The sequence below is a fragment of the Nicotiana tomentosiformis genome, chromosome 9, assembly GCF_000390325.3.
Source record: "Nicotiana tomentosiformis chromosome 9, ASM39032v3, whole genome shotgun sequence".
Classification (NCBI taxonomy): Eukaryota; Viridiplantae; Streptophyta; class Magnoliopsida; order Solanales; family Solanaceae; genus Nicotiana; species Nicotiana tomentosiformis.
In genome coordinates this window covers 68,474,291-68,499,268 of record NC_090820.1, presented here as the reverse complement: position 1 = coordinate 68,499,268, position 24,978 = coordinate 68,474,291, and the positions used below count along the sequence as shown (strand labels likewise).

Sequence of the window (24,978 nt, the reverse complement as noted above, 5' to 3'; positions counted from 1 at the left end):
TTTAATTTAAAATAACGTAGGGTCGCTACCAAAGTACCGTGGAGGAGGTTGTTGGCGGTTCAAAAAGGGGAAAGGTATACGGGCATCCTAAGAAAACATTTCATCTCTGGTTTGGAATGCAAGGAATAGGGACTTCCTCACAGGGCGAGGCACTTAATAGGGAGAGCCTCTCGGCTATGAAGGAGAAGGTGACAAGGCTTACATCCGAGCTTGAAGCGGCCAAGGAAAGAGAAAGGCTTAGAGATGCACAATTCCTTGGTATCCAAGCTTATATTAGAACTCTCCTTTATACTTGAAGCGGCCAAGGAAAGAGAAAGTCTTAGAGATGCATAATTCCTTGGTATCCAAGCTTATATAGATCTTTTCCATTGCCCCGGTCTCGTGAGTCATCACTAGAGGCCCGACGTCCACGTAATCATTCCTCCCGTCCTCCCTGTGATCGTTTTTCCCATCCTCCACAAGACCGTTCTTACCGTCTTCTAGATGAAAGTTCATCAGATAGTGGTGACGCTGTGGAATATACCCCCTGAACAATACTTTGATATACTTTGAACTAGACTAATAGAACTTATTTGAATTCGAATGAATATTTTTGAACATGTTGTAATTACTTAGTTTTTAATTGGTTTTTAATTGTGATGTTTAATTGAACTTGTTTGTTTTAAGGTATATTGATTGGGAATTTTGGTTGGATATGGGTGTATGGGTGGTTGGATTTGTGGTGAATTGGGGTTATTGCCATGTTGAATATAAGTTTTTATTTGGCAGGTGGTGTAGCTACCAAAACAGGCATTTTCTGCCAAAATTATGCCTAGAAAACCAACCGACTTCCGTTCGTAAAGAATTATTTTTTAAAATTGAACAATACTGACCAATGTTGGTCAGTTAATGCACGTTAATTACCAAAACTTCAACAATACCGACCAATATAGGTCGGTAAATTGGATGCCAATGTCCAGAAAATCAAGATTGCCGGCCAACTTTGGTCGGTAATCGTAAATTTTAATTATTTTAAAAAAAGAATTTCTTATACCGACCAACGTTGGTCCGTAATTAAAATATTATTTGATAATTTTATTTTTATTTATTGACCAAAGTTGGTCGGTAAATATAATTATTAAATTTAGCACACCGACCAATTTTGGTCGGTAATAATAAATAATTAAAATAATATACTGACCAATATTGGTCGACGGGTCATTTAAATTGTCACATGGTCGTTTACACTGACCGACTGACTTTGGTCGATATGCTCTATCGACCATTCAATTATCGGCCACATGTATTTGGTCGCATTTTGGATGGTTATTGTCCATTACTGACCAAAATCGGTCGATTTTTCCGGATTATTTTAAGCGTATTTTTAGGAGTGGAAATTCCAATTGCTTTATCTAATCAATTGTCTCGACTTTGCATTTTTCATTTGAAGAGTGTATTCCCCAAAAAACAAAGATATTTTGGGAAACTATTTGTTTATCTAAAAAAATAGTTTTTGTGGTCAAAACAAATATAAGAATAATTCAGGATTCTAACAACAAATTTATGTAAGGGCCCGATAGGACATTTTGTGTACTAGCCTTTATTTCTGTATTTCGATACCTCTCGTAGCTTCATTTTATGTTATATAACTTGCGTGCGTGGTCCGTGTCTTTTTCGGAAAGCTTTTACGTAAATTTTGATGAAAAATTGATTTTTGACGTAAAATAAGACTAGAGTTGACCATGGTCAACATTTGATGTAAACGACCTCGAATCAGTGTTTTGACGATTTCGATAAGTTCATATGATATTGTTGGACTTGTACACACGTTTAGTTGGGGTCCGGGGTGACTCGAGCGCATTTCTATGTTGTCGCAACCTATTTTGCACTAGTCAAACCAAGATTCAACTTGTGGTTCCTCTGTTGTTGATGAAAAATAATTACCACCTAATATTTAAAGGTATACTAGGGTACCTATTTAATTACTAAGTTATATTCTTTATTAGTCTGTTACCGGTGAGATTATGGGTAAGGGTTCTTATTTTTCTAAGGGAAAGGTGTTAGGCATCCCTTAAAATCTACCTGAGGTAGCTCCATAGAACTAAGATTAGATATTGAATCCATTATTTATACTATTCTTTAACTAGTGTTATAAAGATATGGCTTACTGTATATTAGGACATAATTCTTACAAAGGGAGGATGTAGTTTAAAAGGGTATGAATTTATAGACGAAAATAATATTATTTCATGTATACTTGAAAGGAGCTTTTGGAAGAGTGTATAGGGCGTTTGTATTTAAGAAAAATATGTAAAGAGGAGAACTAAATTAAAACACTTATCCCTAAAGCATGGGGGTGTGTATTGTTCTAATGGGGATAAAGGGTACTATGGGAGTAGGCCCAAGATGTACCTAGATCTTTTAGACTTGAAGAAAAACCATTTTTTGAAAACCCTTTTGGGCGACAACACTTCACATTTTTGGAATGATTTGATTCCCTTTTTGAAGATAAAGCTTGTGTTTCTAATATGATTTTTTCTTTTTTGAAAGTGGGGCTGTCGTCTCTTACTATGATTTGGGCTTCAAAATCTTTAGGAATCCCATGTTTAATGAAAAGCTTTCGTTGTCATTAAACACTAAACTCAAAGAAAATAACAAATATCAATGGATTAAGGGCTAAGGAGAGAGTTCCACTCATGGTCGATGCCCCCTTTGGAACCCCGGACACTTCAAAGTTCCCAAGGATCTCAAGGCCCGGGGAAATTCTTGTGCTGGGGAGAGCAGCCCAACCTAGAGTTATACTCTACTCCCAAATACCCCGAACCACTAACGACTCATTTGTTCCTATGGGTTTAAGTACCAATGAGGCTCTTTCAATGAAAACCAACTACCACAATACAACCTACCACATAAGTATACTTCTCCCTTGACATAATAACATAAGGACACAAGAACAATTTCATTTCAGAACTTCATTTCCAGTACTAAAGGAATAGAATACAAATAAAACTAGTCTAAAGGTCAGATTCCAAACACACATAGAGGTAGGAATACTATTGATGTTACTGCCAAAAAAAACTAAACACTTGATGTCCCATCTAAAAGAGCACACATCTCATATATGCAACAATACAAATGCCTCTGTCTTAGCAGACTAGTCACATATTGGTTATCTTAGGTCTTACCACTAGCACACACATAGGTTAACCATATTACTAGGAACTTTTGAAAGCATTATCAGGGATTCAGACAAACACTCATAATTAGTAACTTCTACAGATGTTATTAAAGATACCAGAACATAATCAGGACTCTTAGCACGACTACATATTACAGATTCAAACATGGGATTCCTAATAAATGCTTAACATGATCACAGGTTTTCAATCTTAGTTGATTTTGGGAATAAGGGAAGAATAACATTTTTTTACAATAACATGAACCTTAGGTAAACCATTTTGCCCAAACAGAAGAAATAGGAAGTTCTCTTTGGATTTACATATTAGACTCAGCTCGGATTAGCAGGGAAAGAGAGGACTGAGTGCAATTTCAAAATAATGTGATCGTGAAGACAAACTAGGGTACATGCAACATTCTAAATCAACTGCACATAGATACTTCAAATGAGGTTATGATCTTACACAAACATAGTGAGTTTCATCTAGTATAAAGCCAAGTCAGCAATGTCATAAAGGGGGTTATAGACAAGGGAAATATCGTACCAAACAGGTTTAACTCAGTTGTACAGACTAGGATTACCATACAAATATGAGGCAGTTATGCTCAACTTGAACACAATTATTATTTAACAATAACAAAATGACTATGTCCTATTTTTGAAAGACAACTTGATAATAACATAATATATGCAGAATGGTTACTGAAGTTCATAAGAGCTTACCGTAATAAGACTGTTTAATATAGATGCAACCAACAGTTAGATATGAACATAAGAATGTCATAGTGATAACTCAGAAGTTGCTCTTAGAGTTAATAGACACAGATATAGAGAAGGAGAGCACTTAAACACTTAAAATTCTCATGCTTCTGTTAAATGGTGAAAGATTAAAATATTTTTAGGTTTATACTAGTTAAAATTGTCAAACAACAATCTTGATTGCAAAATAACATAATGCAGGAAATAATGTGTAGGGATAGATATCACAACAGAATCATTAATAGAAAACTTGAAAGCAAGGAAAGCATGAGAGGTCATTTGAAGCATATTAAGGAAAACTTAATCATGTGGACTATTTGAGATCAGAATGAATGTTACTAAGGTCACACAACATCCTAATCAACATCAATTAGAGATATTCAAAATATGAAACATGACCATAAGTTAACAACACATTATCACGAATTGGATATGATATCTATATACTAATGACAAACATCATAAGCGAACATAATTGACAAAAGGCAACAACATGCTCATGATATTTAAGTAAGACAATCAACCGAGAAGAGGGTGAAGATGTGCTGACCTTCTCGGGGGAAGCAGTCCAAACAGGGATTCCTTCTAATTGCCTAGGGCCCAAAGCTTCAAGTTTGAAGCGGTGAAAGCACTCATAAACGAAAATAGAAAACCAGAAATCAGTAAGAAACCCTAAATGTTTTATGAAAATCTTAGTATTACTTTTGTATTTGTGTTAGGTATCATCTCCTTGGTGAGAGCATTTAAGGCTCCTTTTATAGTTTCATTCAATGCCCCTAGGGTTCAACAAAATTCAAAATGATAGTGGAAGATGATGAGGAGCTGATGATGTGAGCAAGATTGGGGAAAATCTAAAGGGACAGAGTGAAATCAGAGTCAATCGAAGTGAATCTAAGAGAAAATGAATGAGACTCTTACATGAGTGCAAGACAACCATTACAATTGAAGAATCCATCGGATAAAGATCGGAGGTCTAGAGGTCATTGCATTTGACCTCTGGGTTAGAATAATCATCACGAGGAGCTTATGTATGCTCTAATTTGGTCTCAAGATAAGGAAATCTGAGGACTTGAGTTTTCAGCTCAGTGTTTGGGTCAGAAGACTCAAAATTTTGAATCTCTGTGACGAAACGGGAATGCGACGACATGAATCACGAATATGGAAGCATAAGGAATGATTCTGGGTCAAGATTTGTGACCTTGAACAAATTTGTGCAAGGTGTGTGGTTGAGTACTTCATGGCAGGTCGAGAGAGTTTAGAGAGGAAAAGGAAAGAGGTACGACAGATTCAATAGGAAATGATTATAGGGTTTGAAAGATTGGGGGGGGGGATTGTCTATAGGTTAAACTTAGGAGATCAAATCTGGGCCGTTGATCGTTGAGATTAACAGTCCTGATAATTTGAGATTAAACGTGTCTTATGGACGTAATTTGAGGGTTGTTAGATCCCTTAGTTTCAACAACCAAGATTAAGCTTGCTGGGTTATTAAAATTAAAAGGGAAATGGAGACAAATTCAAAACCGTTAATCTGTGGGATGAACGACTCGGATCAGTTGTGTTTCTTTTGTGAGGGGATGGGAAAGGCGATGTGGCATGCTATGATAGGCTCAATCGTGATGGCATGGATTGACAAAGTGGAAAGGGAGAGGTTGCTTGGACTGGGTATTTCTGGAATGGGATTGAGTGTTAGGCTGGAGATGATTTAAAAGATAGCCACTTGATCTTTAATAGAGAATTGCAATTATAGCCCTTAGCCTCTTTTGATCCCTTTTATAATTAAATTAAATAAGCATGATAATTTTCAATAAAATGCAGTAATATTATAATTATTATATACATTAGTAACTATTGTAACTAATTGTTTATAAATACTTTATTTTTAGCATTAATTCTAAATTATTAACATAGTAGTCTAATTAACCAGAAATCAAGTAAATCATCAAATTAATTATAAGGCATATGTGATCTATATAAAAAAATATTTTAATAATCTTAAAATAGTAAGTATATTTGTAATTACATAATATAAATTCTAGGGGACTAATTTCAAAACTAATAACTAAGTAATTTGTAGAAATAGGAATTTATTACTAGAAAATACTTTCAAAATATTTATTGTAAATTATTAAGTGTATGTAATTTAATTATAAAAGGGAGGGTCAAAATTGGCCGTCAACAGTGCCCCTCTTTGATCGGAGATGATGAAAGAGTTTTCGGGAAAAGAAATTGAACTAAAGACAATTTTGTCTCGACTTTAGGCATGCACTATATTAGTGCCATGATGATTATGAGCTGCAGAATTTAGAGTTAAGTATGATTCTAGGAGGATTTTGGGAATACTTTTGGAGAGATTGGGGTCGCATTCTGGCTTTGAAATGCTTACATACCTTGGGCATAACGAGGATCATGCCTCATGTAGTTCTGGAGTGATGATTTTTAGAGGAAGCAGTACTCACAAGAATTTCCCCAGTATTGTATTACGATGATACGGTGAGGCGGAGGATTGGGCACTCATGATAGCTTGAATTTTGCGACTTGATTTGAAGGATTTTAAAATTTTGAGTTTCACTGGTTGTTTTGTGCTTGAACTTGTATCCTTGGCCCGATAATATGTTTGTTGTCCCTCATAGCGTTGTAGTTTGGTCTGCTGCCTGTACAAGAGTTCCACGTTGTGTTGTTTGTTCCTGCAAAACAAATAAAATACACACAGACCAATATATTGCAATGCAGAATATATTACGATGCGATATAAATGATGCAGAAATGATGATGCATGGCTGCCGGCGAGCCATTATTTGGGATCGGGATGGTGGGATACTTAATCTTGACTCGATTTGTTAGCCGAGGTGGGTATCGTTTCTCATCTATCGGAGCATTTGAAAATTGTCTCCGCTTGTCGAGACAACTTGATTTGTAGAGTGCGTCTCCGCTTGTTGGGAAAGATTTGCACTGAGAAGTGTCTCCGCTTGTTGGGAGAGCTTGATTTGTAGAGTGCATCTCCGCTTGTTGGGAGAGCTTTGCACTTAAATGTAAAGTAATATTTGCTTGGGAGTGATTAATTAAAACTGTAACCATGCCTGAAGTTGCATGAGAAAAACAACAAAACATTCAAAGTAATAGAAAAGAAAGTAAAAGCATGCCCAAGAGATACTCTTGACTGCGAAGCTAAGGTGCGGCCATCGATTGGCAGAATGTTAGTGACGAGGTTTACGACTGTCTATTCTGGCATCCATTGTGATAGAGCGGCGATGCAGTTTGTTTTGTTTGTGAGATGAACAATTTGCTATATACGAGGCTCCGATTGGAGAAGCCGATGTTTGATTTGTATAGGGTACTCCGATCGATTGAGCTGACGATTTTCTATATACAGGACGTCAATTGGTGAAGCTGACAACTCATTTGTACAAGGTGCTCCTATTATTTGAGCAGGTGATTTTTTATATACAGGGCTTCCATTAATGAAGCCAACGGTCCGTTTTGTTCAAGGTGCTCCGATTGTTTGAGCAGGCAGTTTGCTATGTACATGTTTTTTTTTCGTGTTAGAGGTCTGAATCCGAGGTACCTGCAAAGGATTCAAAGATTAGCCTTAGCTGTACTAGAAAAAATCAAGTAAAGGGCAAAGAGAGATAATCTTAGGCAAGTGGCGAATCCGTCATTTGCCCTAGTGTGGTCTTACTGCTTCCTTGCTCCCTGTTGACCCTACACTCAAAGAAACATTCTTAGTAGGGGCGCGGAAGTTGGTTTATGTCGACCACAGTGTTGGTTTGCCCCAGCCTTTGACATGGTTGCGCCGCAAAGTTCGGTAAGTGGAACAAATTACTGTATTTTTAGAAAATATTTTGAAAATACTTTGTTTTTAAGGCAAATGACATTTTTCCGGTTTATGACATGTTACGAAAAGTTCTCCACATGCGAACGTATATTCTTAAAGACTTTATCCCATTGACGTTGATCTTCCATGACACTTCTGACAATGCAGCTTCTCGCCATTGCGACTGCGTGCTAATTCAAACTAATAGATTACAAAGGCTTTCCTAAGGTTATGATCGAACCCTTTCAGGTTTCATACGTATCCAAAACAGAATCAGGTCTGAACGTAGTTCATGTATTATGATAAAATATCATGAATATGACTGAGCCTCACTTAGGCAGCTTACGTATCCAAATAGATTCAGGTCAAGACGTAGTTCAATTTTAATAGATGCAAAATGATGATATTAAGGATGAAAATGGCTGAGTCTAACTCAGACAAATTACGTATCCAAATGGAATAAGGCTAGAACGTAGTTCAATTACAAAAGAGGATTGAATTCGATGAGAATTGCCTACGTATTCCTTTCTAAGGAAATAAAGTTAGCATAGTCCCTAAGCAACATACAAAAGTGATATTTGGTTTTTCTATTACAAAAGAAAAGGGGGAAAGAAACTAAACCCTATGTGGATTGCCTACATATTCCTCCGTGGAAAGTCAGGTTGAACATAATTCTGTTACAACAAAACCTAACCCTATTTGTCTTCACACATAGTATATCTTGATTGTGTCTGAGTTGATGGGCTTCGTGTTGATTCTTTCATCCATTTCTGCCAAAATTAGAGCTCCACCCGACAGTGCTTGGTGAACCACGTAAGGACCTTGCCAGTTTGGTGCACACTTTCCATTGGCTTCCTTTTGGTGCAGAAAGATTTTCTTCAAGACCAACTGCCCCGGTGTGAACTGACAAGGCTTCACTCTCTTATTAAATGCATTGGCCATCCTATCTGATATAGCCGACCATTGCATACTGCATCCATTCTCTTCTCCTAAATAAGCCTGAGTTGCTCCTGTCTAACCCGTATCCACTCCGCGTCGTCCAATTTTGCCTCTTGAATGACCCTTAGAGATGGCATTTCGACCTATGCGGGTATTATAACTTCAGTGTCATGTACCAACATGTACGGCGCTTCCCGAGTGGATGTTCTCATGGTGATCTGTTACCCAGTAAGGTGAAAGATAGTTTCTCATGCCATTACCTGTGATTGTCCACTATCTTTCATTTAATCATCTTGATAATCCTTTTGACCGCCTCGACATCCCCCTTCATTTGTGGTCTGTAGGCTGTGGAATTGCGTTAGATGATTCTGAAATTCTCGCAGATTTCTCTCATGAGGTCGCTATTGAGGTTGGCGGCATTGTTAGTGATGATAGACTCCGGTATTCCAAATCTGTAGACGATCTTGTTCCGGCCGAAATCTGCCACTACTTTCTTTGTGACGACCTTGTAAGTACGTAGTTCGACCCATTTATTGAAATAGTCAATCGCTACCAAGATAAAGTGATGCTCGTTTGATGCAGTAGGCTGTATAAGTCCATTCACGTCAATGCCCGAAGCGGCGAACGGCCAGGGTGAACCCATTATGTTTAACTCATTTGGCGAAACCTCGATGAAATCCCCATTAATCTGGCTCTGGTGACATCTATGTATGTAGCGGATACTGTCGCTTTCCATAGTCATCCAAAAGTATCCAGCTCTCAAGATCTTCTTAGCTAATGTGAAGCCATTCATATGGGGTCCGTACATTCCTGCATGTATTTCTTCCAATAAACTGGTTTCCTCGGAATCGTCTACACATCCAACAAACCTAAATCTGGGTTGCTCCTGTACAATACTTCCCCGTTGAGGAAAAGGTTGTTTGCCAACCTCCTGAGGGCTCGCTTTAGACCATTAGTAGCATTCTCTGGGTATTCTCTTGTTTCAATGAATTTCCTGTTGTCGTGTTACCATGGTTTAGCATCTGGTTCTCCATCTACATGGAATAAATAGGCATGTTGATCCATGATCTCTACATCCTCAGGGTCTATGTACTTCTTATGAGGATGTTGAATCATAGATGATAGGGTTGCAAGGGCATCGGGAAACTCTTTTTGAATCTTGGGGACGTGCTTGAACTCAATCTTCGTGAACTTCTTGCATAGCTCCTTCACGCATTGTAGGTACATAAGTATCTTGACATTCTTGGTGGACCATTTCTCGTGGATTTGGTGTATCAATAGATTGGAATCCTCTATGAACAAAAGTTCTTTGACGTTCATGTCGACTTCCATTCTGATCCCAAGAATGCACGCTTCGTATTCAGAAATATTATTAGTACAAGGGAATCTTATCTTTGCTGATACTGGATAGTGTTTTCCAGATTCCAGAATTAGGAATGCCCCAATTCTGACTCCTTTGAAGTTTGCTGCTCCATCGAAAAACATTCTCCATCCAGGGTATGATTCTGCAATATCTTCTCCAGCAAACAATACTTCTTCATCGGGAAAATACGTAGTAAGTGGCTCTTAATCCCCATCCACCGAATGCTCTGAGAGGTGGTCAGATAAAGCTCGCCCTTTGATAGCCTTCTGGGTTATGTACACAATGTCAAATTTGCTGAGGAGAATTTGCCACTTAGCTAGCTTTTTGGTATGCATCGGCTTCTGGAAGATGTACTTGAGTGGGTACGAGATATCAGATACGTAGTGTATGCGGACATATAATGCCTTAGTTTCGGGGCAATCTAAGTCAGAGCACAACAAGTGTGTTATATCAAAGTGTACTTGACCTTGCATGGCGTGAACTTCTTACTTATGTAGTAGATGGCCTACTCTTTTCTCCTAGTTTCATCATGCTGTCTTAACACATAGCCGAAGTCATTATCCAAGACTAACAAATATAGTAATAATGGCTTCCTGTGCTCGGAGGGAACTAACACAGATGAATTCGACAAATATTCTTTGGTTCTATCGAAGGCTTTCTGGTACTCTTCGGTCCATTTTGTGGAAGCATCCTTTTTCAGCAACATGAAAATGGGCTCATAGATTACCGTGCGTTGGGCTCTGAAGCGACTAATGTAATTTAATCTACCCAGGAAACCCATTACATCTTTCTTGCTCTTTGGTAAAGGCAATTCTTGAATGGCCTTGATTTTTGATCGGTTCAGTTCTATTCCCTTCCTTCTTACAATGAAGCCTAACCATTTTCTAGCAGGGACTCCAAATGCACATTTTTACGGGTTCAACTTCAAACTGTACCTTTGCATGAGTTCGCAAAATCTCCTTAAATCGTCAAAGTGCTATGAACTCTTTAGAGACTTGATGATGACGTCATCCACATACACTTTAATCTCCTTATGAATCATGTCGTGTAAAAGGGTCATCATGGATATCATGTAGGTGGCGTCGGTGTTCTTGAGACCAAACAGCATGACTCTATAGAAGTAAACTCTCCAAGGTAGGGTGAAGACTATCTTTTCTGCATCTTCCACGTGCATCAAGATTTGGTGATACCCAGCAAAACAATCCAAAAATGACTGTAGTTCATGCTTCACACAGTTGTCGATGAGGATGTAGATATTTGGCAAAGGGAAATCTTCCTTCGGGCTAGCTTTATTGAGATCTTGGTAATGCATGCATATTCTGATCTTTTCGTCTTTCTTGAGTACTGGGACGATATTTTCCAACCAGCAGGGATAATTGGTGACCCTTACCACATTCGCCTCTATCTGCTTGGTCACCGATTCCTTTATCCTCAGACTTAAATCAGGTTTGAATTTCCTGGGTTTCTGCTTGACCGACGATCTGGTAGGATCGGTGGGCAGCCGATGCGAGACAATGTCAATGCTTAATCTCGGCATATAATCATATGACTATGTGAACACATCGATGTACTATAGGAGGAGATGAAACAATTTTTCCTTCTGCTCGAATTCTAGATGATTGTTGATTCTGGTTTCTTTCATATCTTTTTCACTTTCGAGATTGACCACTTTCGTTTATTCAAGGTTGGGATTTTTGTTATTCTCCAGTTGTTCGATCTCCTGTGGGGGATTTTCTTGTATCATATTCTCATCATACTCCTCATAATCAGGGTCGTTGCACTCAGCGGTTTCGTCACATGGCACAGTTGCGGAACGCAGGTTTTTAGCATTTTGATTACTGAAAAAAAGCTAAGTATAAATGAAGCGGAAAATAAATTTGCAATATTTGAGAAAATGATTCTGTTTATTTCATCAAAATAGGAATTTCGTATGCGTTCAAAATAGGCAAATGAAAAAAAAGGTACAGACACGGTGCAAGCCTCAATTGACCATGCGCTTTTCAAAAGAAAACTTTTACAGTTCCATACTACCAAGACTCCCGGCAAACCAAAGATGGACTGGCAGTCCAATTCTGCAGCTCTTCCCCTAGTTCGGCATCCCTGATAGTTGGTGTCTTGATGTCAGTCCCTTCACAACATTCTTCAATCATATTCACGAATAGATTTTCCATCCAGTCGATGATATCATCTCCTGGTATTGAACACTGACCCGGACTTGAAACATGCTCAAGCACAAAAACCTTTTTTCCCGGAGCTACCGATATGAGCTTTACCCTCTGGAGGCTGATATCCTATGCCATCCCTTCCTTTCTACCCATTAGGTTCGATTGGCTCTGTGATCCCGTCCGATCTGGCTCCCAGCCCTGTTCCCTGTCTATATCAATATTTTATCATCTCCCTCATAGCAATCTTGGATCTATACGGTGACTGCATTACCAAGTTTTGTTCAGTCTCTTCCATTTCGGTAGTCTGCATGATTTCCACTTCATGTAAAGCAATTCCGTCTAGCCCTTCAAATAATGTAACAACATGCTCCAAATAAGCGGAGTGACCTCACTCGTCGTGGACCACGATCTCCTGACATCCCCACTCAAATTTCATGCATTGGTGTAAAATGGATGGGACGACCCCTGCCATGTGTATCCAGGGCCTTCCCAACAGCAAGTTGTAGGAAGAAGAGTTATCCATTACTTAAAACAATATGGGAAATTCAACCGGCCTGATCTGCAAGGCCAAATAAATTTCTCCAATAACATCCTTTTGCGAACCGTCAAAGGCTCTCACCCTCACGTGGCTTTCCTTGACTTCCCTAAAATGAATTCCAAACTCCTGTAGGGTGGAGAGCGGACAAATATTGACTCCTAACACTCCATCGACCAACACTCGGGACACCACTTTGTCCCCATATTTGACAGTGATATGAAGAGCTTTGTTGTGACTCACGCCTTCGACAAGAAATCTTTATGCTGGTTCTGTGATGGATTGTGCAGCCCGCGAAATAATTATATGGCCGCATACTTGACAGTAAATGATGTTCAAAAATTGGCTCAAGTTTTGTTGCACTCTGCGGCCGATCCGTGGTCCGCGAAGAGGTTCTGCGATCGTAGAGTGGACCGCAGAATGTTCTACAAAAATTTTCTTTCAACTCCCTGACGTACTGTAGAACCAAAAAAGTCCATACCGCGGCGAGCTTGCGAGTTGTGAAGAATTTTTACAATCCTCAAACACATTAGCCTAGAGTAGTACCACGAAACCCAGGTTCTAGTAAACATTTACGAGGCCTTACACTCCTCTTCCTTACGCTTGGCTTCCCTTTCCATCTCAGCATATAGGTAAATCTCATAAGGCACCCTGACCGTGACAGACGCTATAAAAGTAGGTTCAGAAATGGCATATATAGGAGGAACATACCGCTCATTGGAGGCGGTGTGTGCCACAGGTTTATGCTGTGAGTGGTAAAAATGACTCCGTCATGATGAGGGGTGTGAGTTGTATTGGTAGTGATAGGCGGGTTTTGTGGTGTCTGAACGTACTGTGGTACATAGGGAGTATGGACAAGGGAATTTTGTGGGTTTGCGGGGTTACTGGAGGTATGACTTGAGTGATAGCAACTGAAGTTGGGGTAGGCCTAAATAGTAGATATTTGATAAACATTTAAAATTGACACATTTAGATCCGAAGCAAGTTTTTTTTCATTGATAATTTGGACTAATATAAGTGGGAACAATGATAACATCACTGTTTCATAGAAATGCATGGGCTTGGACAATTTGCCCTTTTGGAAAGTAAAAGAAAACTGGGAATAAGGGTACAAAGTGGGAAAAAGGGAAAATCAATCAACTCTAATAACCATCCCCAGAGTCGTTTCCCATCTCCTCTTCTTCTTCTGGATCTTCTTCCGGATCCTTCTCTGGGCCTTCTTCAAACTCTTCTTTGTCATCGTTGAACTCTGACCCATCCTCTGGATCTTCTTCTAGCTCTGTGTTAGACAATATCTGGATGCACTCCACTACCCGATCGTCATCATCAATAGGTGGCAACATGTGATAGATGGATCCTAGGACCACTTGATGGTGCATCAAAGTAGTCACAAGGTAATGTGGCAGGATCTCATGGTAAATTTGTAAACCACCCACTACGTCCTCTAGCCAGGCTATACCCTCTCTTCTTTGCCGGGCCAGCTCATCTTCCTCGTTGGTCTAGACATAATACTCAGGAGTGCACCACACGTTTTGACCCATTGGCATTGTGACTAGGTCATTCCACTCTTCTTGGAGCCTTCTTATCCTGGGGATTGGAATCTGTCCATTCTACTCATCCTCGTATAGTGATGTCCTTGTCCATAGAGGCACATCATCGATCATCCTGAACTGTCTAAGAACCCGCAGGGGTGAGTATGGTCAAATACCTTCAACTCCGATCAACTCAATAAAGTATTTCTGAGGAGTCCTTAAGATTGCTCTTCCACCTAAACATGATAGCTTCCAGTTGATCCATTCTCCACTCAGATTGGTCAGCATATCCCTCTACTCTTCTTGCCCATGTGGGGGGACCCAATGTCTCTTCCTTTCGTTGTGGCTGCGGATCATGTTGCTGACGCCCATAAAATAGTTAATGGTGGCCTCTTACTGGAAACAATTTTCGGTAGCCCAGATCTGAAGCAGAAAATTACAACCCTTAAAGAAAATATATCCTCGTAGCCCAGATTTTCGCCACATTTTTGACGTGCTTCAGCATGGAGGTCAACGGGTGGCACAAGATCAGTTTGTGCCTCCTGCTCTTCAGACTGGGAGGAATGCTCAGATATACTTCTAGCTATGTCAGGCCATGTGCGTTTTGATTGCTGTGCTTGTTGGCTCATAGAAACAACCTATTTCTTTCCTCAAGCGGGAGGTTGTCGCAATGCTAGGGATTTCTTTGGTGCCATTCCTGTCAATTAATCAATAAGTGAGTATGTGATATGGCATGGGCAACATATTGAGAAAAAAATAAAAGTATCAAGAAGTTTTTGCGATCAGTTATGCAATCGCATAGCAACTCTGCGAGCCGCAAAAATTGTCGCATAATACATCCCTCAGAAGCAAAGCAATTTATCTGGTCCACAGAAGTGGCAACAGAACAACTTATGCGATCACAGATTGGTCAAGTTTTCTTCTTCAGATTTAACATTTTATCTGCCGCAATCTGTGACCATTTTGCAATCCGCGAAACGTTTTTGCGGTCGCAAATCCAACCGCACAAGTCGTTTTTAGAGAACTACCTAGGGCATAAAATGCAATGACTTTGCGGACCGCAAACCAGTTATGTGGACCGTAAACCAGTTATGTAGATCGCAAAGATCATCAACCTTAGTAAAAAAAAGGTCTTCCCATTCAGTCTCAAATACAGAGTTGTCTAGTAGCTACACTCAATCATTGCACACCTATTAAGACAAAATGTAAGCAAAATGCTACAAGTTTTCAACCCTTGTTCTTCTACTCCTACTCTGTAGATTAAATCCCCAAATTCCAATTTACCCACAACATAAATATTTCCCTCCAACGATGATTTTCAGCTCAATCACGCACACATGAATACTTATAGAAAAGGATTGAGAAGAATGGGGAGGGAATGAAAGCACATGGTATTCTTCAATTTGATCAAGCAAGAAAAAGGGTGGAATTGTACATACCAGATAGCAGAGAATTTGAAGAATTTGGTCTGAAGCACGAACTAGGTGAGCCCTTCCTTTTCAATTCCTTTTTCTTTTTGTGATTTTGTGTTGTTGTTTCAATGTTTTTGGTCTTTTTTTTTTGCTTTTGTGTTATGCAGTGCTCGTGGGTGTGAGAGTGTAAATGAACGACGGAAATCCGGAGTGAGAGATTTAGGGTTTTAATACCTGGAAGGTTCGTAGGAGAAAGTGAATCGCATAACACATTATGCGGTCACATATGTTTTATGCGATGAGTTAGTGACTGAGTGAGGCTAACCAGCATTGTGATTGCATAATCGTTATGCGGGTTGCAGAAAGCAAAATCTAACAGCATTTTTGAAGGCCCAAATTGCATTTTCTTCTGATTGTGTCTGCAATCATTATGCGGTCCGCATATCCATTATGCGACCGCATATGTTGCCGTGGACCATAGGGCTTGCTTTCCCTCATTTTTCTCTAAATTTGCACCCTATTTCAATGTATTTTGGGTTACCTGCATTCTAACACTCATTTGAAGCTGCTGAACAATAACAACTAAACCTATAGAAATTAAAATGTAACCAAAAAGCATTACTCCCTCCGTTTCAAATTAGAAGAGGTACTTTCCTTTTTAGTCTGTTCCAAAATAAATGACACATTTCTAAATTTGGAAATAATTCAACTTTAAACTCTTCATTTTACCCATTTTACCCTTAATGAAAAGCTTTTGCAGCCACACAAATGATATGGCCCCACAAAGCTTTTACCCCTTAAACTTTTAAGACCACAAGTTTTAAAAGTCTTATTCTTTTTCTTAAAATCCATGCCAAGTCAAACTACCTCCCAAGAAGCGCTTGATTTAACATCGCGGCAAAACGATGTTCTCCCCAATTTGTCTAATCAGTGGTGGGGGTTGGTGTAGGACTATCCTTGAGTGCGAATTCTTCTACCAAGTGCCTTTCTCCTTTGGTTTCGAGGTAATGCTTGACCCTTTAGCCATTTACTTTGAAAGTTTGAGTCCCGTCCTCAGACTCCAATTTAATAGCTCCATAAGGAGACATATTCACAACTTTGAACGGGCCAGACCATTTGGATTTGAGTTTGCCCGGAAATAACTTGAGTCTTGAGTTGAATAGTAAGACCAAGGCACCGGATTTGAATTCCCGCTTCAAAATCTTGTTGTCATGAACAAATTTCATTCTTTCCTTATATATGACTGCACTCTCATAGGCATGAAGACAGAATTCTTCCATCTCGTTGAGTTGTGTCATACTTAGATTAGCAGCTTCGGCCCAGTCACGATTTAACTTTTTCAATGCTCACATAGCTTCCTTGACCAGTCTTAAATGTTGTGCGATATGCCCACAATGCGTCATCTAGCTTCCTTGACCAGTCGGTCCTGTTTGCATTAACAGTTTTTGCTAGCATATCTTTGATCTCCATGTTGGAGACTTCAACCTGGCCGCTTGACTGAGGATGATAAGGGGTGGCCACCTTATGTTTAACTCCATATTTTTCGAGCACCCCGGCGAAAGCCTTGTTGCAAAAGTGAGAACCACCATCACTAAGGATGGCCCTTGGGGTTCCAAACTGCGTGAATATGTTCTCCTTCAAGAAAGCAATTATACTCATTGCCTCATTGTTAGGAAACACATTGCCTCGACCCATTTGGAGACATAATCTACTTCCAGCAAGATATATGTCATGCCGTAAGAGCTTACGAAGGGACTCGTGAAATCAATCCCCCACACATTGAAGATCTCGACCTCCATCACAAAGTTTATGGGCATCTCGTGTCTTCTAGATATTGACCCTTGTCTTTGACATTGATCACATGCCTTGACCATTTGGTTTGCGTCTTGGTAGATCGATGGCCAATAACATCCACATTCAAGAACTTTTGACGTAGTATAGTTTCCACCATGATGGCCCCCAACTGGGGAGTCATGACATGCTTTGAGAATTTGCATTACCTCATCTTCTGGAATACAATGCCGAATGATGTTGTCGGTGCAAATCCGGAACAGAAAGGGTTCCTCCCAATAGTATTTCCTAACTCTTGCAAGAACGTTTTCTTTTGATAAACTTCCAATCCGTCGGGGAGAAGGTCACTAACCAAGAAGTTAGCGATGTCGGCATACCAAGGAGTGAAGGTGCTAGACAATGCCAATATGTGCTAATCTGGAAAGGCATCATTAATTTCAAAATTTTCTTTTGGTCTCCCTGCCTCTTCAAGACTAGATAAGTGGTCTACAATTTGATTCTCTGTTCTTTTCTGATCTTTGACTTTGAAGTCAAACTCTTGTAACAAAAGAACCCACCTAATCAATCTTGGTTTAGCATCCTTCTTCACCATAATATAGTGGAGAGCAGCATGATCGGTGTAGACTATCACTTTGGACCCCTACAAATAAGCCCTGATGTTTTCAAAAGCATAGACAATGGCAAGTAGTTCTTGCTCCGTCACCGTGTAATTCATTTGTGTGCCATTGAGTGTATTTCTTGCATAGTAGACAGGATGAAGGATCTTGTTATTCCGTTGTCCAAGTACCGCCCAATAGCTACACCACTAGCATCACACATGAGTTCAAATGGAAGAGACCAATCAGGTGTGACAATACTAGGTGCATTGGTGAGCCTCGCTTTCAATTCCTCAAAAGCTTTGAGGCACTTCTCATCAAAATCAAACTTTGCATCTTTTTCGAGGAGCTTGCACATGGGACATGCAATTTTTGAGAAGTCCTTGATAAAACGCCTATAAAAACCGGCATGCCCCAAAAAGCTCGGAACGCCTTTTACCGAAGTGGGAGGAGGAAGCTTGGAAATGATCTCGATCTTTGCCCAATCAACCTCTATGCTTTGCTTGGAAATTTTGTGGCCTATAACAATACCCTTGTCCACCATGAAGTGACATTTTTCCCAATTTTTCACAAGGTTGGTTTCCTCACATCTTTTGAGCACTTGCCTAAGGTTGTCTAGGCAATTCTCAAAAGAGTCACCAACTACAGAAAAGTCATCCATAAACACCTCTAAGAAATCCTCCACCATGTCCGAGAAGATTGGCATCATGCACCATTGAAAGGTGGCCAGGGCATTGCATATCTCAAATGGCATCTGGCTAAAGGCAAAGATCCTATACGAGCATGTGAATGTTGTCTTCTATTGATCTTCTAAGGCGATGTTGATTTTGTTATAGCCAGAATAACCATCCAAGAAGCAATAAATAGACCTTACCGCTAGTCGATCAAGCATTTGATCAATAAAAGGCATAGGGAAATGGTCCTTGCAAGTAGCTCTATTGAGCTTCCGGTAGTCCATGAAAACTCTCCACTCGGTCACCGTCCTCCTTGGGAAGAGCTCATTTTTGTCTTTTTGAATCACGGTCATGCCTCTTTTCTTTGGAACACATTGCATCGGACACACCTAAGGACTATCGGCAATGGGGTAGACAACCCCGACATCTAACCGTCTTATGATTTCTTTCCACACCACCTCTTTCATGGAAGGGTTTAACCTTCTTTGATGCTCCACGCTAGGTTTTCTCTCTTGTTCCAATTGTATCTTGTGCTCACAAATTCAAGCGGGAATTCCTCGGATATCTGCTATTGTCCACCCAATGGCATGTCTGTGCTACGTCAAGGTATTCAACAAGTGTTCGACTTGCACATCATTCAACAAAGAAGAAACGATTACAGGTAGAGATTCATTAGAGCCAAGAAATTTATATCTTAAGTGCGGTGGATAGAGCTTGAGCTCAAGTTGTGGAGGCTCGATAATTGAAGGCTTAGAGGGAGGAGTGACTCTATTCTCTAAGTCAAGAGAAAGTTTCTTTGGTTCATAAGTGTAGGACCCAAGCCCTTCTAATGCATTTACTGATTCCATGTCTTCACCATCAAAATTTACCAAAATAGCCGCCAATGCCTCACCAAGGCATTCTTCTTCCATCTTCACCTCAACTGCATCATCTACCTCATCAACAATATCAATGACTGAGATACTTTCGTATGCATGTGGCAATTTCATACCCTTAATCGCTTGAAAGGTAACCTCTTCGTCATTAACTCGGAACTTGATCTCATTTCGTTCCGAATCCATGAGTACTCTTTTGGTAGCAAGGAATGGTCTCTCCAAGATGGTAGGGGTTTCTTTATCAACAGCATAATCAAGGATAACAAATTCGGTAGGGAGGAGGAACTTCCTAATTTCACAAGATCATCATCAACAATTCCTACTGGTCTCTTTATTGAACGGTCGGCCATTTGCAACCTCATAGTTGTATGCGTAGGAATACCTAACCCCGCTTGCTTGTAAATAGCAAGATGTATTAAGTTGATGCTAGCCCCATTATCACAAAGACCACCTGAAAAATCGTGCAACCCGATAGTGTATGGAATGGTGGAGGCTCCCGGGTCCTCCTTCTTTTGGATGGTGGTTGTTTCAATGATAGAACTAACCCGGTGAGTCACATTCACCACTTCATTCTTGGTGGTTTTCTTTTTAGTGATCATGTCTTTTAAGTACTTAGCAAAACCCGATATCTCTTAAAATGATTCCACAAATGGAATGTTCACCGATAATATATTGAGAATGTCATAGAACTTCTCGAGTTTGCTATCATCAACCTTCCTAGCAAATCTTTGAGGGAAAGGAGGAGGAGGCCTAGGAATTGGTGCTAGAGCTTTTGGTGTCTCATTTACCTTTTCCTTAACCTCTTCAAGGTTCACTTCTTGAATTTTCACCTTCTTTGGGAGTCTTTTGGCTTCAACAACAATTGGCACCTCAACTTGTGCCACAACTTCCTGTTCAAAATCTTCCACTTTGACCACTTGTTCATTTTCTCCTTGAAGTAGTTTCCCACTTCGAGTTGTGATTGCCATACAATGAGAAGTCGGACCATTCCCACTACCTTTTGAGTTTGCTATTGTGTCACTTGGGAGCGTACCCTTCTGCTTCGGATTTTGATTTCTTGATAGGTCTCTCATTTGAATTTCTAACTTTGGTATGGATGCGGTGTGAGAACCCACAAGCCCGGTCATGTTATTCATTGAAGTGTCAGATCTTTCTTGATTTTGCAATACTCGTTCAAGCATGTTTTGTAACTTGGACTCACTTGAAGAACTTTCCTTCCAATGTAGAGAGTTAGAATATTTCCCATTTGGTGGAAGATAGGGGTTTGAACTCCGATTTGAAGAGTTGTTATTGTTGTTATTCCAATTACCTTGATTTGAACTACTTTGATCATTTTGCCACTGTTGTTGGCCTTGCCCTTGCGGGTTAGACCTCCATTGTTTTTGTTGTCCTGAACCTTGGTAGGGTTGTCTTTGATAACCACCTTGAGAGTTGTTGACATAATTTGCTTCTTCGTAATCCTCATTTGACAAGGGTTGCACATCTTCCACAACATTCATCTTTTTGTTTGGCTTTCAGTGAACATATTTGTCAACACATCGATGTTGGTTGCATGCCCTGCAATTACTTGATCTATTTCTTTATTCTCCTTAATCATGCTGGTCAAGGAAGGAGTACCATATGCAATTCCACCCGTGGTGTCTTTCGAGTGCCAAGCTTGGTTATGTTCTGCCATCTTGTCAAGGATTTGTGTGACCCTTGCAAATGTTTTATCCATAAAGGATCCATCAGCTGCATTTTTAGCTATGGATTGATTCATAGGATCCAAGCCCATATAAAACTTCTCCAACAAGATGTTGTCCGGAAAAGCATGATTCAGTGAGCTCACTAGATATAGCTTTAATCGATCCCATGCCTCATGTAAATACTCTCCCAATAATTGCTTGAAGAAGAAACTTTTATCCCGGAGCACGGACTTCTTGCTTTGTGGGAACCATTTTACTAGGAAAGCTCGAACAAGTTTGGGCCAAGTATGAATGGAATTAGGCGGTAGATTTTGGATCCATTGTCTTGCCTCTCCAATTAGATAGTACTTGAGAACCCTCAGCCTTAGGGCATCATCTGAAACGTGATTCTGCTTGTGCATCGCACACACACCGAAGAGGTTTCTGAGAAGTTGTGTCAGATCATCATCTGTGGAATTTAGGAAAAAACCCTCTGCCTTGAGCATTAGGATTAGACTGTGTTCCACCTTGAAGGTGGCAGCATCAACTCTTTGTATCCTCAATATACTCATCTATATCCGCAAACATGTTTTCTTCTTTCGGATCGTCCATGTTTACCTAGTGACACCAAGCAAAGCAAGCAAAGTGTGAAGGAATAGAAGAAGACATAAAGTAAAGCACACACTAATTAGCAATTTCAAAGGCGTATTCTCCGGCAACGGTGCTAAAATTTTATACCCTCAAATTACACCTAAATAAATGGTGTAAGGTGGTCGATGTCAAATATAATAACCCAAATAGGTTGGGGTCGAATCCCACAGGGAATAGGTGTGAAAATGTTACTTGAATAGTGTTAAACTTGACTTAATTCTTAATCCTACTCCGTTATCTTAAAAGATAGTGTTGTAATTAAGAGTTGTCGAGAAAACTGTTTTGTTATGAGAATGTAATAAATTTGATTAAGGAAACCAAGGTGTCCCCATCAAAGGAATGTAATGCTATCAGTGTTAATATGATATATTCCTAATGGAAGGTCCTTTAAAATGCAAATGGTTTCTAAATGACTACCCATTATTTTCCAATAGTTAGGTACTATTTTTTCTTTATGATTTTCCCAAATATAAAAGAGTTACAATTAAGAACAACCAATTTATGCCAAATAGAACCCATTTATTCCTAAGCGATTCTATTAAATAAGGTTTAAAGCCTTGAGTTTTTGCTATTAAATTCTACCAAACCCTAACCCACTTTTCCAAGTAAAGATAGAATGAAATGGCATTAGTCAATATTTGCAACTACCAACATTAAATGAAGCATGATAAATGAATAAATACCAAGCAATGAAGCATGATAAATGAATAAATGAAGCATGATATATATTCAATGGTAAACATCCATTAACATTACACCCATTTAGGACCCAAAACCTTAGTATTTAAAACTAGCTACTCATACTAGAATCCATGAACAAAGCAATAAATAAAGTCTTAAAGCTTACAAGGAAATAAGATTCTCTCTTCAAAATCTTCCAAAACAATGGTGTATTCAATGCCCTAAAAGTAGCCTCTTTTTTAGACAAGATGTCCCACAAAAACCCTAGTTATTCTCTTTATAATGGGCTAAAAGTTGGGGTCAAAATATGGCAAAAATACTCCTACAGATCACATCTGCGATCACAGAACGCGTCACATAATCACTTCGCAGCCAGCATAATTACAACTTCGTCACATAATTGAGTGCCCAGTTGCCCAGTTGTTCATCGCAAATCTATTATGTGGCCCGTACATTGATTTTGCGATCGTAGAAGATGCCACAAAATTGCTCTCGCAGAACTCTTTCTTGCACTTATGCAGTCCGCACAAGCGTTATAGGACCACATAATATACCGCACACTACTCTCTCAAAAACTAGGAACAACTGCTTCATTTTGCAGTTGGTATGCGGCCGCACATCACTTTTGCGTTCACAAACCTGTCGCATTTATTTGTCATCTTTTCCGTGTTCTTTGTTCTTCAAGTCTGGTATGTTGGAAAACACCAAAACTACATAAGAAATAACTTAAAATGCTTTAAAAGACGAGCGAAAGTCTATGTAATTAGTATCAAAAGTGCCGCAATTCTACGTCACATCATCTACTTTTGCTATAGTAGAGTATTTCCAATTTTTTATTGGACTGAAGGTTGCGAGAAGTTATGTTAGTTTACCTGACAAAGCCATTCTCTGAAACTAGAGAGTTTGAAAAGTAGGTTCGGAGGGGTGTAAAAGATAACCCTCGCATGCCATTGTGTGTGATAGTGTACATCCAAGACTCGATAGGAAGAAATATGATGATAGTGTATATAAAGCAATAACAGACAAGAGTGTAGCAACAATAAGCATGATAGTAAGCATAAAGAGCAAATAAGGCAGGTAAGCACGTAATTTCAATATTATCTACAATTAAGGCAATGTACAAATAAATCTAAATGCCAAATTAGTCTAAGTCTGCTAAGGACAGAACCTAAGTGTAAATTCCCCAGCAGAGTCGCGATGTTCTTGCACCCTATTTTGCACTAGTCAAAACAAGATTCAAATTGTGATTCCTATGTTGTTGATGAATAAAAGTGCCCACATAATATTTAAAGGTATACTAGGGTACCTATTTAATTACTAAGTTATATTCTTTATTAATCTGCTAACTGGTGAAATTATGGGTAAGGGTTCTTGTTCTTCTAAGGGGAAGGTGTTAGGCACCCCTTGAAATCTACCTGAGGTAGATCCATAGGACTTACACTAGATTTGGAATCCATTATTTATACTATGATTTAACTAGTGTTCTAAAGATATGGCTTACCGTATATTAGGACATAATTCTTATAAAGGGATGATGTAGTTTAAAAGGGTATGAATTTATAGAGGAAAATAATGTTAGTGCATTTATACTTGAAAGGAGCTTTTGAAAGAGTGTATAGGGCGTTTGTATTTAAGAAAAATATGTAAAGAGAACTAAATTAAAACACTTGTTCCTAAAGCATGGGGGTGCGTATTGTTCTAATGGGGATAAAGGGTACTATGGGAGCAGGCCTAAGATGTACCTTGATCTTTTAGACTTGAAGAAAAACTATTTTTTGAAAATCCTTTTGAGGGACAACAATTCATATTTTCGAAATGATTTGATTCCATTTTTGAAGATAAATCTTGTGTTTCTAATCTGATTTTTTCCTTTTTGAAAGTGCGGCTGTCGTCTCTTACAAAGCTTTGGGCTTCAAAATCTTTAAGACAAGTTAGTGAAAACACAACAGAATACTTATGATTAGCAAATGTGGGATTTGTTACTAACTAATACTTCTTTTAATCCTATGTTATTTAAGGCTTGCCTAAATTTTATATGACTTAAGATATAAACTAAAGCTTTCAATCCAATATATAATTATTGTATACATGTGAGATAAAATAACAATAAGGATGCTGCAAAGTGCGACAAGGCAGTAAACTTAAGGTAATGAAGCAGTAAATAATAAAGGAGTTTAAAGGAGAGGATTGGACTCTGGTATTTGGGCCTCAAAGAGGCAGGCCCAACTGTAATAGAGACGACGACAATTGAATTTGATTTCCAAGAAACACATCAAAGTTGGACTTGGGCCTGAGTTCCTTAAGAACTCAGCAGGCCCAAAAAAATGTACATGTTCAAAAAAGAAAGAGAAGATCATTAGATACATACTCTTC

The 24,978-nt window shown here is 39.2% G+C and overlaps 2 protein-coding genes across 2 annotated transcripts; both read right to left on the bottom strand.

The window, feature by feature from the left end:
- Positions 1-9,671: 9,671 nt before the first annotated feature.
- Positions 9,672-10,151, bottom strand: LOC117281700 (uncharacterized). The gene has a single exon (XM_033661552.2). The coding sequence runs from the start codon at positions 10,149-10,151 to the stop codon at positions 9,672-9,674; it is 480 nt and encodes a 159-aa protein (XP_033517443.2).
- A 9,179-nt stretch (positions 10,152-19,330) lies between these two features.
- On the bottom strand, positions 19,331-20,208 carry LOC104117184 (uncharacterized). Its single transcript, XM_009628192.1, has 2 exons — positions 19,997-20,208; positions 19,331-19,898 (listed from the first exon to the last, which is right to left on the bottom strand). Exons 1-2 carry the CDS (start codon positions 20,206-20,208, stop codon positions 19,331-19,333), a joined length of 780 nt encoding a protein of 259 aa, XP_009626487.1.
- Positions 20,209-24,978: the final 4,770 nt, after the last annotated feature.

What these genes read in the sequence shown, in the direction of transcription:
- LOC117281700 (XM_033661552.2), bottom strand. Translation starts at nt 10,151, where the DNA reads ATGTTTTTCGATGGAGCAGCAAACTTCAAAGGAGTCAGAATTGGGGCA.
- LOC104117184 (XM_009628192.1), bottom strand. Translation starts at nt 20,208, where the DNA reads ATGATCACTAAAAAGAAAACCACCAAGAATGAAGTGGTGAATGTGACT. An exon ending in GCTATTTACAAGCAAGCGGG is followed by an intron (nt 19,899 to 19,996) that starts GTTAGGTATTCC and finishes TTGTGAAATTAG; the next exon opens with GAAGTTCCTCCTCCCTACCG.